General features: G+C 42.3%; 1 protein-coding gene across 1 annotated transcript; it reads right to left on the reverse strand.

Moving 5' to 3' along the window:
* Positions 1 to 3,268: 3,268 nt before the first annotated feature.
* Positions 3,269 to 5,176, reverse strand: LOC117143923 (cell wall protein DAN4). Its single transcript, XM_033308838.1, has one exon. It carries the CDS (start codon positions 5,149 to 5,151, stop codon positions 3,385 to 3,387), a length of 1,767 nt encoding a protein of 588 aa, XP_033164729.1. The 5' UTR covers positions 5,152 to 5,176; the 3' UTR covers positions 3,269 to 3,384.
* Positions 5,177 to 14,172: the final 8,996 nt, after the last annotated feature.

Genomic DNA, 14,172 nt, shown 5'->3' on the forward strand with positions numbered 1-14,172 from the left:
AATATATAATATATACTCTTTAATGAAAAGATAAGCCAGTATATATGATTTGGCATCTTTGAAGTTCGTAGTAAGTTACCATGTTGATCTGTTGAATGCAGTAAGTATCTTAATACTTCGTGTCACGACACGCGGCCATATCCGATCGAAGTTTTGGTTAAAATAGCTGCGCAGATTTTCTGGGTTCTCGGCTAGCAGCTTTTCAGCATTTTCCTTCGGTCTCACACAGCGCGCACAATTGACGCGTGTTGGCGATTGCCATTGCTCGTACCTTTCCATTTAATGGTGTCCATATGATTCACGGCCCTCCGTTCCGGACCCCAGAAAGCTGGCCGCCACAACAACAGCAGCAACAACAACGGCAACGAAAAATTCGTTAAATACAATTGGATTTTTTGTGCAGCTTTTCTGCCGCACTGACGACGTGGCTGGGGACGTTGATGATGTGCCTCTGCCACCACCTCCTCGGGATCTCGGGATCCCTCCGTTGGCCCGGGAATCGTGCAATCGGTGGAGCAGAGGCACAGGCACAGGCACTTGGCTTTAACTTTGGCACTGGGTACTGGCACTCCCCCGCGGTGTGGCTCCATTCCCCGCTCCCAGCTCCCCGCTGCCCCACCCTACCCTTTACAAAAACAATTGCAATTTTCCACTAATGCTTATTGCTGGAAATCAGTTTAGGAAAAGCCAAAGGAGTCTGCCTCGCCGTATATGTGTGTGCACTACAAACAAAATACATATCTGTTTAGTATTTAATAATTATATTATTTATTTAAATATTTAAATACATAAAATGTTAATGCTAGGATACGATATAATAGAGTACAGTTTAAGTAAGGAAGCTCCCTTTGGAGCTGCCATGCTCACTTGTCCAGTAATACCTATTTTTTCGAGTGTACTGCATAAGGCTGGATTAGGAGTTGGTGCCGGGGATCGAAGTCATCGACAGAGTCACCGTCACAGTCACCTGGGCTGAACTCTGGGCGAACTCTGTGGCTGCTCGCAGAGCAGAGCAGTTGGAAAAGCCGAGTCCAGTCCACTAACAGTCGCCCCTTTGATGAAAACTGTAAATTTACGAACTTTACTTTAATCACCAAACATGAATCGCGCACAGCATGAAGCTGCCGGGGCCCGATTCTGATACCAATCCTGTGGCAGCCCTCTGGCCCCCAATTTACCCCCCTCTACCCCCCTCCACCAATATACAGCATATCCTCCAGCTCTGGGCCACTCTCTTCTGCTTCATAATCATCATCTGCATCGTCTTGGTCTTCTGCCTCCCCTGTTTTTGTTTCTGGTTACTTGGTTTTGGGTGTCGAAATCGCTCGTCAGTCTGTGTGTGTGTAAGTTATTTAACTTTGCTTGCTTTATGAAATTTAATAATTTATATTGTAGATTAATTGGGTTTAATTAAGTGGTAACGATGTGAAATCAGGGATTAGTGGTGGGATTGTCTTGGAATCGGTTGGAAGTAAAGGGAAATGGAAATCATAGTTTTTGCTTTCATAGTTTAAATACCGCTTAAACTCTCATGATAGAACCATCTTAAAGGTGCTAATATTGAATATTCTTTATCCCCACAAGCCAAAGTAAAAAACTCGTTCGGCAAACACAAGCAGCTCCATAAACTAAGTTGAACAACTTTAGCTGTTTGCATGTTTCAGCTGGCTGAGTGAAAATATTTCTTAGCATTTCGACGCATGTTCAGAGTTTTGTTTGCTGTCGTTGTTTCCATGTTTTGATTTGCAACACGCCGGGATCCTTTTGTCCTCCGGTCAGCAGGAGTAGCCAAGCCGGGCAAGGAGGGAACGGACGAGGACGAGGAGGAGGGGGAGGAGCTGGCCAACGCAACAGCAGGCGATAACAGGGAGCAGGAAGGCGCTCATTGACTTTGCCCTCGAAGTTGTCATTTGGTGCGTCTACTGCTGCTGCTTCCGATAACCAAAGGTAGCACACTTGAAAAAAAAACTAGATGAAATTGAATATATATTTTTAAAATATATTTAAGGATAATGGATATAACCAAGTAAGGACTTGGGAAGAACCCGACATAGAGATGTTTGAGTGCGTTCTTTTGCACAGTTTCTTGTATTTTCCTAGCAGTGAGCAAGATTTTCTCGCAGTGTAGACCACATACCTACGGATGTGGGGCTCCTCTCATCCATTCCGTGTCGCAGCATGTTGTCAGTGTTTATGTCCATGCTTTTTTGGCATTCTTCTGTTCATTCGGTCCATTCTGCATTCTGTATTCTGGGCAGCCTCTCGATTTGTTTTGTTTTGCTTCTGATTCTGATTTTGTTACTGGGCCCGATTCCACATCCACATCCAATTCCGAATCCGTATGCGATTCTGATTCCGATGCTGGGTTTTGTTTTGGTCTTTTGTGTCGTCAATTGGTCGAGTGCGTGCCTCGCTGCCATCTCTGTCGTCCGTCGAGTGTTTATGCCTTTGTTTTGACTTCGGCTTGGACTCGATTTTGTATCCGATAATTTATTGCCCGGCTTGTGCCAAAAACAAAAAAAAAGAAGGAAAAAGTCGAAAAAAAAAGAAGAAAGGAAGACAGTCCGAAGTCGGAGGAACCGAAAGGGAAAAGGATATGTCGTGTGCCCAGTGAGATATGCGGGACTCCCGATTGCGGGTCCTCGAAAGGCCAATGGCAACACCTTCGCATCGCATCCGATCACATCGAGCATCTGTTACTACTTTGGTAGCCTCTGATTTTGGTCACTTTTGTGACCGGGCGATGCTGTTGTTGTAACAACTTTGTTGTGTCCTCTGTTTATGGGCTGCTCGTTGGCCAGTAACCTCCTCCTCCGGCCCTCCAATTCCGAATGCCGAATCCCGATACCCGTGAGGGCCCAACAATGGCCACAAATGAAAAATCCACTTCGACTCATTGTGTCGCCTGTCACCTGGAATTAGTAACTACAAGTATGTTAAAAGGTTCATTCATGTTGCGCTTGTTTTGACTTTTGTTTCGCGCCATCCTCTCAGCCTTCCTGAAAGACATTTGTAGTTCTCGGCTTAGTTTTGGTCTGGGATTCGTTCTGGGGTCCCCGACATCTCGGTGCATCCATGGTATCAGTTTCGCTCAGCAGCTTCACGGTGTTCCCTTGTCTGTAAATTGATAGCCAGCCGAAATAGTCCGCATATTTGCCATGAACAATTTGAGCTCGAGAACATAAAAACCGTAGCAGAGAATGCATTTTACCAGGATTGCACTTTAAAATCTTTTTATTTCAGATGAAATTGATACATTGCTCCCATTTTAAGGACTTTCAAATTACTATTTATAAAATAATGTAAAATAAAATAAACTTAAATTATTTCAGGTTCCATTCGGTTTGCATAATTCAAGTTTCGATTCAAGTAGCTTTAGTTTATTTATGCTGGTGTCACAACATTCCATGATGACTCCAATGCCTTATCCTCAGCAGCTAAGATCTGTGGGGTTCTAGTTTTCCTACTTTGTTTGTTATCTTTTATGCCTTCATAGCTTATAAAATGGGTTGGATAAGTTTTGGTATTATACTCCGCAGATCTGCTAATGGCGATTGCCAAGTCGGTGCGCTTTTGAGAAATGCTTAAAGCGTGAGTTAGATCATTGATCGCATTGACATTAGTAGGGGTCCAGGCTTTAATGACAGCTTCTAAGGAGTAATATCTATTCTCCTGGGTCTGGTTGAATGTAGCCAATTGGTTATTCAAGAAGGACAGATTTCTGATGGAAGTTTTCGTTTGATTTCTAACCTCGGGAACGTTCTTTAGTTCAATTAGAGAATTCACTTGCGATTTGTTCAGATTGGCAAACGAATCCTTTAAGCTATTTACTTTTGGCTCGATATAGCCAAGGATAACTTGGTTTACAAAGTTGATTCTGTCATCCAATCCTTTTGCGCTGCGCAGGATTTGTCCTTGGGTAACGTTAAGTTTATCTACGAGCTTCCTTACACGATTCCGATTCTGCTCTTGGAGTCTAGTTATATCTGATACGGCTTCGATTGATCGGTTGGCAAATAGGTCTATCTTCTGAATAGATGTGACAACGCTTTGAAGAAGTTCCACTTCCCAAAGCAGAAACTCCTGTGTCTGGTTTTGGAGAATCTTCTCGGTGACTTCAATTGCATCCAGGTACTCTGCCTGGTTGTACAGCTCAGCGTCGATTTTCCAGTTAATTGCGCTGACAGCATCAAGCTGAGTATTAAACAGATCTAGGGCTCCTGCATTTTCAGCCAGGAGTGCAAGAATCAGTTCTTCCTCTGTTGGTTGATCAGTGGTTGTAGTGGATTCAGTTGTGGTGGTGGTTGAATCTTCCGTTGAAACCGAAGTTGTGGTGCTATCTATTGTTGAACCAACTGTTGTGGAAGCTGTTGTTGGCGAAGATGAGGTGCTGGTTGCAGTTGATCGGCTTGTAGTAGTCGTGGGAGACTCGGTTTCGGATTCTGTTGTGGTGAAATCAGATGTGTTTGGCGAGGATGTGATTGAATCGGTTGTGGTTGAACTAGTAGTGGAAGTCTCAAAATTTTTGGTGGAGCCCGATGTCGAAATTTCGTTAGTCGTAGAATCGCTTGTGGTAGAATCACTTGTGGATGAAGAAATTAGGCTGGAATCAGTTGTTGAAGAAGATGTGTTTGGAACAGCTGTGGTTTCAGTAGTTGTAGAATCATTTGTGGTGGAGTCACTTGTCGATGGAGAAGTTGTGGATGCAGTTGTCGTGGAAGATGTAGTGGAAAAAGTTGTTTCTATAATTCTCGTTGAAGCTTGAGCTGTGGTTGAAGGCTCGGTCGCAAAATCGGTTGTGGTAGATTCATCTGTGGTGGAATCGTTGGTACTTGAATGAGATGTGCTGGAGCCAGTTGTTGTTGTAGCAGGCGTTGAAATGTGAGTAGTTGTTGTAGCCTCTGTTGTGGAAATGGTTGGTGTTAATCCGTCTGCGGTAGGTTCACTTGCTAAGCCAGTTGTCGTAGAACTTGTGGTGATTGAAATTGGCGTGGCTGTAATGATCGGAACATCAGTAACTCCGTTGGATCCAGCATCGGCCACTTCGTCAATATCCTCAAAGTCCACGAATTCCTCTACTTGATTGAAGGGGCTTGCTGCAAAAGCAGCCCCCGTAAAGATCAACAAAAGAGTTGCAATTGGAAGAAACATTTTCAGACCGCACTTAATGCTTGTTCTTATAAAAGAACTAAGAGTTCAACTGCCATTTGATGGCCTTCACCCCAGCTTAAATACACTTTACATAGCCGCCCACGTTCACGTTTCGGTCTCAGGTGGCAGGTGTGCTATCTTCAACCGCTTTCTGATTCTCAGCATTCTTTTTCTTGTACCGTGCACTTTTTCTTTTATCGGTTTTATGCTGCTCTTTATGGGTCAGCTTGTTCAGCACGAGTTTGATGTTTGAAGAAGCCACCGATTCTGGTTCATTGTACTTGCAAATGTAGACAAAGGAAAGAAAAACAAAGAGACACATGGCTAGATTTCCACAAGCGACAATTGCGGAATATCCATCAATAGGAAAGCTAACTATTAACCACATAAAAGTCAACGCCAGTCACATGGGGGTCACACTCAAAGTCAAATTTTAATGAAAAAGTGATTCATCATTTAAGCGGCTGCATCAATTAATGGCCAACGGGGTGAGTGGGGCGCAGAAGGGCGGGCCCCTCAATAAGCGGGTCAAATTAGAATAAATAGTTACACAAACAAGCAGACCCCTTTGCTCTCTGTTGCTCGCGGTAAGGGGGCGGGGAATTATTGCAACAAATCAAAAAATTAAAAATAAATAAAAATGAATTGAATAATTTGGGTCACCAATATATGGCTCTCCGCCCGAGGCGCACAATGCCTACGGAATGGGTCGAGTCAAGATGATGGTGGTCGCTTTTGGTGGTTATATGGGGATTGGGTTGGTTTGCTTTGGGTGGGACGCTTTCGATATTCCTCATTAATTAATTGCCGCATAATTCATGTATTGCATGCTACATGGATGTACTCAGAAAAGTGACTTAGGTATTAGAAATAAGCTCAAATTACAAAAATACTTTTTCAAGTCTATAAAGTGGAATTTAGAAATGGTTACCATATTCCGCTTTTTTTTCGGAATTTAGATTTGGGAATGTGATTTATTAAATGAAATCACAGACGTACATTTAAATAATTAATATTGATGATTTATAGAAGTATATCTTTTGCTACAACGTAAATTTGGGTTTAAGAAATTTATAATAATATTTATCATCAGTTTTCTTTTCCAGTGTTGGAGAATAACTTTCGATGCGCGTTCCATTCGCCATTGAAAACTATGAAAATATTTGGAAATGGGCCTATGTTTCGGGTCCGTTCCGACTTCATATGCTGGTTGACATTTAAACCCATTTCGATCGCGGCAGAATGGGGCTGATCCGTTGGTTGGATGGGAAGGGGATGAGGATGAGGAGCTGGGAGCTGGGCATGCAATTATGCATTCATCAAGATTATGACACGACATGCAAGTTCCTCTTGTGTCTTTAGCAGCAAATGAATTTGTACTTGGCTGTGGGTGTTGTTCTTGTCGCTGTTTTTGCCGTGGCCCCCAGTGTTTTGATAGAACAATTTTGCCGCGGGCTATCTTTTTTTCCATTTTGCTGCAGGCTGTGGTGGCAGCACACGCGATTTGGAAGCGGCGCGTAATTAATCGTCAAATGAGTTTAATTGTTTATGTCTCTCGCTCGCGTCTGTGAACTGAATGCGGTGTCTTCAGATGACTTTCAGATAGGAGATAGCAGAATGGCAGGGCACATCGAAATTTGGCTCACAAGCACTTAACTAAGCAGTTTAACTAATGGTCTGAGCTAAAAACAAACTGTGCCGCGGATTAACTGGATTACTTGTATTTAATTTATTTATGGATGCAAGCCATCTTTGGTATTTCCTAATGATACATTTTTATTTTTTCCGTACAAAGCCATCGCCTAACAAGCTCTATTAGTACGCGAAATTAGAAAATTACGAACCAGCAGCAGGGAAAATTAGAAAAGCATTTAGAAAAAACAATTTCAGCTATGCGGGGTGCAAAGTCAACGGAACTGGGGAACCCTGAATCCTGCTTCCTGACATACGCCGTGGTTCAACATTCATCATCATCCAAGTGCAACCACAGTGGATGTGGCTTCCCGCTGATTAAAGCAAAAAACAACAAAATTAACAAAAAATTTGCATTTTAATACAAAAATTTTGGGCACGAGCTAAAAAAAAAAGATGTGCGTACCACCCAGTTTCGCTTTTTCCACGGGGGCTGAAACAAAAGAAGAGCTAATAATTTTATCAGCGACAAACAGTTGACAAAATCAGCAAAATTCTTCTTTTTTTTCCAGCCAGGTCCTGCATCCGTTTCGCCTGGAAACTTAAATTAACTGTGAAAGAGACCACGCAGCCAAGACATTTGTCTTTTCCCACTCCCCGCAACCAGGATTTTCCGCGGCTAGTGGTTAGTGGTTAGTGGTGGAGTGTTCTTGGGAGTCGGAGTCTGTCCTGGAGATTATTAATCATCTTTTGTGCGCTGTTTTTCGTATGGCTCATTGCAGGGTCCTTTCCTCCTTTTGAACTTTCTGTCTTCTCCAAGTCTGAGCTGCTGACTCCCATTCCCGTTCCGTTTATTTGCCGCATTTTCAGAGGAAATCCTTTTCTAAGGAAATTATTTTGTTTTTTCTCTAGCCATACTTTGTATACGGTCTTAGATGCTGGCTAATGAATTTCTCTTGATAAAGAACTTCATAAATTTTCAACTTAATTAAGCTGCACCGCCTGTCAGTCGGCAGCTTAGAACGTGAGAGACTTGTGCGTGTACTACTTCTGAAAAAAAAGAAAATTGGATGACAAGGTGGTTATGATGATATGAGAATGGTTCTTCGGATTGATTTACAGATGTAGCTGGTAATTAAGATTGCTAAGATAGCGCTTAAAATGTCAGTCAGCACAATCCATAAATCTTCAGATGCATGGGCTCACTGGGATAGGAAATCATATCCGGGATTATCATATAGCCTCAATATATATTTAAACTTATACCCATTTCCTTATACTTTTAAGCCCTAGAGTGATTTTCCGATTTCGTAATCTCTAGGAAGTGTGCCAAGCCAGCAAATTGATCAAAGAAAGCCTTCAGCTCTCTTTCCGTGTTTTGATCTTTGCCTTGTTGGGCTTAAAGCGTTAATTCGTAATTTATGTGTCACACAAATCGAAATTGAATGCCAGACTAAATTATGGAATATTTATCATTTCACACGGGCCCAAACGAAGTGAGCCAAAAGTTAGCCAACGGGCATACATACATACATATAAAGGCGATCGGGGCCAAGAAACGTTTGTCAATTCGAATTACGAATTACGACAAAGTGCGCTTAAGTTATGTGCGTGTTTCGTCTGCGGCGGAGAAAGGAGTCGGTATTGGCCATACAGTTGGGCACCCATTTTAAGGGACCGTTCCTCCAGGTCGCCAAGTATGGTGGTGCCTGCTAACCGTAAACCGCAAAGCGTATAGCGTGGACAAAGAGTGAAATATTTATAACGTTTGCATACACAGAGTGTCGAGGAGGAATGGATGCAACTGCCGGCGGCCGTTGGCCAATGTCCAGTGTCCCCGTGTCCATTGGCTGGCAATCCCTCCCTGCAGCGGTGGCAAGTGTTAATTGGAATCAATTTGATAATCTCCTCACCCGATCCACGGATATTCGGGGTATTCGAATGGTTGCGGCTCCGGAGTGCAGACCAACTCTGCTGAGTTCATGATAATTTCGCGGATGTGCGATTTTGATTGAAAATTACGCTGTGGGGGGGCCGAGTGTTTCGCTTTTATCGCAACAAAGAACATAATTCAAGGTGAATTAATTTAAATGCCAATTTATTGCCAAAACAGGGACCCTGCATCCGTGAGCCTCACTGTGTTAAATGGAGCAGCCCGGAACGGGTCAAGAATAACTGTATATATGCAAGCGACAGATTGATCATAAATATGGCTTTAAGGAAGGCGAATCTGTTGTGAAGTTCTTTCCTTGATAAATTTGTTTTGACCGCGAGTTTTATTGTACGTTGCATTACCATGTTGGTAACAGGATTTTCAGCAATATAAAATACAAAGAATAATAAACAAATAAGAAAGGAAGTAGATTTTAACAGACTTATACTATCTAAACAACTTTTAAGAATCCTGCCTTGGTTTTAAGGTAAGCTCTTTTAGTGATGCAATATTCTGGACATCATAATCTTGCGACTGACCCCATCCTCACTAAACCTCTAATTAAGCCAAGAGTAAGGGTCGCCACAATCCCCCCTGAAATGCCACCCATATCGCTGGTGGCAAACCCACCCGCAAGGCTGACATGTGGCTGATTAACATATTATGCGACAAAGTGCCACTGGACACACCACACACAGATACAGGCAACTGTGGCAATTCAACGCCTGTCACTGGCTGTTTGCGCAGATAATTCACGCCAACGCCAAAACAGAGCTAACCCAAAAAGTGGCTGGGCGGCGGCGAGTCGAATCCAGATACAGATACAGATTCGTACTCGGATTCAGATGCAGATTCAGATCAGTGAGGCCACAGAGCGAGCTTGCATCGGTTTTTCGGGGTAATTGAAAAAGTTACCTCGACTTTTGTCGTCCCGTCTGGCTGCAGGAGTATCTGGTGTATGGGATATGACGATTGCTATCGATGTCAGCGATAGGTGAGTGAGAGACAGTCGGCTTGCCTTATGGGCCAATTAAGGGTTAAACATTTTGCATATGCAGTCTCTGTGATTTGCATAATTTCGGGTTGGTGTATCTGTATCTGTATCTCTATCTGTAGCTGTGGGTCGTATCTGTATCTGGCTATGTTGGTGTCCAATTTCATTAGCAACGTCCAGTCCCCAAAGCGAACCTTTCAATTTGCTTGGTGTTTTGAAATGGAACTTTCAGGCTATCTGTCAACGAAATGTGTGTGTGTGGTGTGCTCGTTCGCCAGATCCCAGCCTTTTTGTCACATTTACGAGCATTTACATAAAATGAAATTGAATACGTTGAACATTTTTGGACATGTGGCCAGGAGGCAGGACAACAACGCTCTCGCAGTCTCCTTTTGTCATAATTTAATTAGTAAAGGTAACAAATGAATCGTAACCCCATCCAGACATTCGGCACCCCGATTGTGTTTGACCCCATCCCAGCTCCTTCAGGGACATAATAAATTTCTGGCCATTTCGCACAAGTCATAAATTAGGCAATTGGAATTTGTTTTCCAATTACACATATTTCACACCGCATGCCAAATAATTTAGCCTCACTGTCAGCCACTCGCGAACAAAAAAATGGCCGAGGGAGAATCGAAAGCTATTTCTATTTGATAATTTATAACGCACGGCAGCCGTACGTACGGACCAGGCTGTACAAGTACAAATTGTCAAAAGTGTTTTGCATCTCGAGAGGCGGCCAAGGACCACCCATGGTGCACTGCCTCCCCCTCTTAACCCGCTTTCCTGACCCCAACTCCCAAAGATCGCCGCCACGCGACTCGTAACGAGTCACAAATTCGCATTGCAATTGACCAGACTCGGCGCAGTCTCCCATCATAATTTCTCGGCCAACAACACCTTCCTGGCCCCAAAGTCCGGTTTTACAGCAATCCTCCTCGGGGGGACAGAGATTCAGAGGAATCAGGGGGATGCGGTGTCCCACGGGGAGGGGGGCATCTGCCACCCGCTTCGCCGGTCCATGGCATTTTGTGCCACCCAACTGGCCGCTTATTTTTGCGTATTAACGCGCGAAATAATATTTTATTTTGACCATCGTCAAAGGATTGAAAAATGCCCGCTAATATCTTAGGGTCTTTGTGACGGCTTTGTGTGTTCAGCGGATCGAGGACCATAGACTATGGGTTCCTGGCTCCACATATCTGCATTGCATGCATTCTCCGACCTGGAGGCTTATATAATTATTCTTTCTTTTCACAGGAAATGCGCTTCGTTTGTGAATGGTAGAGAAAATGGACAACTTCAAGGAACTTGGCTATCTACTATTAATAAGCGTTAAGATTTCTAAAAACTTAATTATAAAATTGTTTAAAAATAACTCGAAACAGAACTGTAAAATACTGGCCATAAAGTACAAACAAATTACTCATATTCGTTTTTATTTGCACCACAAAGAGTATTTTCTTATAAGTACAATGCAGTTTTTTATGCCCCCTCTAATATCTAGTGACAATTGACCTTTATGCCAGACAGACATAAAACTAGTCGCGCATTATATGACCATTAAAAGATATTAAAAAGATTTTATGTGAAAACGATTACCTAGATTTTTGACTCAGCGTAAAATTTGACTATGTAGATTCTGTAGCATTCAAGCTAAATTAAAAGATTGCGACAGGCCACTTTAGCACCGCTTAAATATATTAAATTATTCGCAGTTCTTGCTATATTTAATACGAGAAAAAAAATGCATTGGCCATTTTGCACAATTTTCCGTATAATTTAGCATAGCTCATTTATGGCATCCTAAAGACAACAATTTTGTGGTACGAAATATAGTTCACGGGCACACCTCCTCGCGCGGAAAATTGCGATTCTTCAAGCCAAATTCCCACGTTCCACCACCGCAAGACAAGACCGGGCCAAAAAGGAGAAACAAGCCGAGTGCGAATGCAAATGCAACTGCTGTGGATCAATCATGTGCCTAGAGCCAAGTACTCGGTACTCGGTTTCAGCCGATCAGCACCACTCAAGAGCAAATAAGTGTTGAGTGTGGGGGATTGGCTCTGGGATGGGGATGGGGGAAATAGTAGTGGAAGCAACCGTTACCTTCTTGGCCAATTGGTCACAAAATCTTAACACCTCCTCCAAGGTTGGCGATGATCAGATGCTCAGTTGATCGGATGGTGATGATCGGATCGCAGTCAGCTCACTGATCACTCAGTGGCGGCCATTAAAGTCAAATCATTTTTCACATTTAGATGCCGGCCGTTGAGCAGCTGGAGGATCGTCGTACAGTGAAGCCTGGTGCGGCACGGCGGCTTCAATTGATGCCCAAAATCCGAGTCCATCCATCTGAAATTGCCCCGATCACGATTCGTGGGGCTGTGGGGGGTGGCGCATTGAAGTGAAGTGAAATATATTCGATGGCAATTGCGATGACTTGGCCATCGTGTTTCTGGTACTGGAACTGAAACTCCAACTCCAACTGGTACTGGGACTGGGCTTACATAAAAGTAATCAAATCAACACCTTCATCAACTCCTTTGGCTACGCTCCAACCGCAAAGTGCCTTCCTTATTTCGGATCTTGGGCCAATTTGGGTTTGGTAATTTTTCTCCCTGGCAACTTTGGAGCTCGGCTCTGGAGCAGTGGCGATCGGCTGTCGATCAAATTGTTATTTTCGATATCTAATTTGTCATTTGCGGCAGCGGCAATTTGCCCATTGGGCTGAATATCGGGTCTTAGCCTGGGCCTTAACTTGGTTTGACTCCAAGCTTGAGCTTGGCTACACGCTGTCTGCAAATGCACGATCCTTGAGATGGGCAGATTGGGCTTTGCCCGGGGCAAACTAGGGAATCCCGGCGATTATCTTGTCGGCGCGTGAAATTCCCCAGCCCCGAGCTCCGGAGGAATTGACCCGCAATTGATACCAATCCACGGCAATCCATTACAGAGGCTAAGCGCACAAGTTGCATGTCTCATTATTGGCAATTTCAGAGCAGTTCGGGTAATTGCCCTCCGCGAATGCGGTTTCAGCCTGGTTTTGCGAGGTGGGTGCTTGCTTCGGCATGACTTGGGCATTTATTCCGGCAACACATGGTATTTGGTTGCATCACGTACCGCTTAATGGCCAGATATATTCGTACATATGCCCGCTTTGAGGAAGTTGTCCCGGAAAGTTATGAAAGTTTCCCTAGTTCAGCGGTCATCAGATGAGTGTTTCTGGGTTAAAGATCAGTTCGGGGTGTGTAAATGTTTTCGAATCGGAATTTCAGTGGAAAGCTGCTTAAGTCTCCTAGTTGAAACTAGTCAAGGAATTAAAGTAATTTAAATAACCTAAATAGGCTTAGGAATTTTTAATCTTTCAGAATAAAATTAACAATTTAAAAAGTTGTCTCGTAATACTTCCGATTATGGAACCACCCTTTCCCAATTGTTCTAAAAAAGCACACATTTTTGTTGAAATAAAGTAAAATTTATTTAACATACATTTTTTCAATTTTTTTGGTGACGAAAAGAACTGAATGCTAATGCATTTCATTGAACGCAATAATCATTTCGTGTGCTGCTGATACTGATGTCTGTCTAATGTGATGGGTCTACAATCGGTGATAAGGACACGTATTCGAACACTCACGATTATTCACACTCTCGCCGACACTTGCTTTTTAATTACAACTGCATTCATTATTTGTTATCAGTAGGTTTACTTTATTAAAAACATTGAAATCACTCTTAAAACTGTATTTACACGTGTTTACGTGATGCATATATAATAGGCAATCAAATTGTTTTAATGTTTATTTATACTTAATTTGTATTTACATACGTTTTGTTCGATTCATACTATGTTTTACTTTTTAATACGCATTTCATTTGAGTACTTTACTTATGTACAATTTGGCTGCAGTTGCTTCGAAATAATGTTATTACCCCAGGAAAATGATACCAAACAGAAAATGCAAACACAATATCGGATTCATTATAAACGCAAATTTTTATTATTACAAAATATAGAAAACTTTTCATACTCTATACACATAAATAAGATAATGCTTAAGCTTACGAAAAAATCGTTTAAGAACTGAAACTTGCACTGAACATTTTGTGTTTTTACTCGTAATGGTTACTAAATAAAAAATTCGCTAAATTTTGCATTCATATTTCAACAATTCGGGCTTCCAGTACAGAGGCATCTTTGAGATACATCCGACGAGAAGAACCAGTCGAGAATCGAATGTTTATAAATTTTAAATTTTACTTAAAGTAAAAATAAAATTGCTAAAGCACACATAAAAATTGCCACACATCAAGTAAACATAGCTTAAAATTTTTGGTATATTTCTGCAAACCACTGGGAGTAGAGTTTCGTTTATGTATTCATATATGTACTATATACGTGTATATGCTACATTACATATATAAATATTTTAACTATCTTTATGTTTTGTCTTTT

Source organism: Drosophila mauritiana, chromosome 3R (genome assembly GCF_004382145.1).
Source record: "Drosophila mauritiana strain mau12 chromosome 3R, ASM438214v1, whole genome shotgun sequence".
Lineage (NCBI taxonomy): Eukaryota > Metazoa > Arthropoda > Insecta > Diptera > Drosophilidae > Drosophila > Drosophila mauritiana.

Coding starts and splice junctions, on each gene's coding strand:
- LOC117143923 (XM_033308838.1), bottom strand. CDS start 5,151: ATGTTTCTTCCAATTGCAACTCTTTTGTTGATCTTTACGGGGGCTGCT.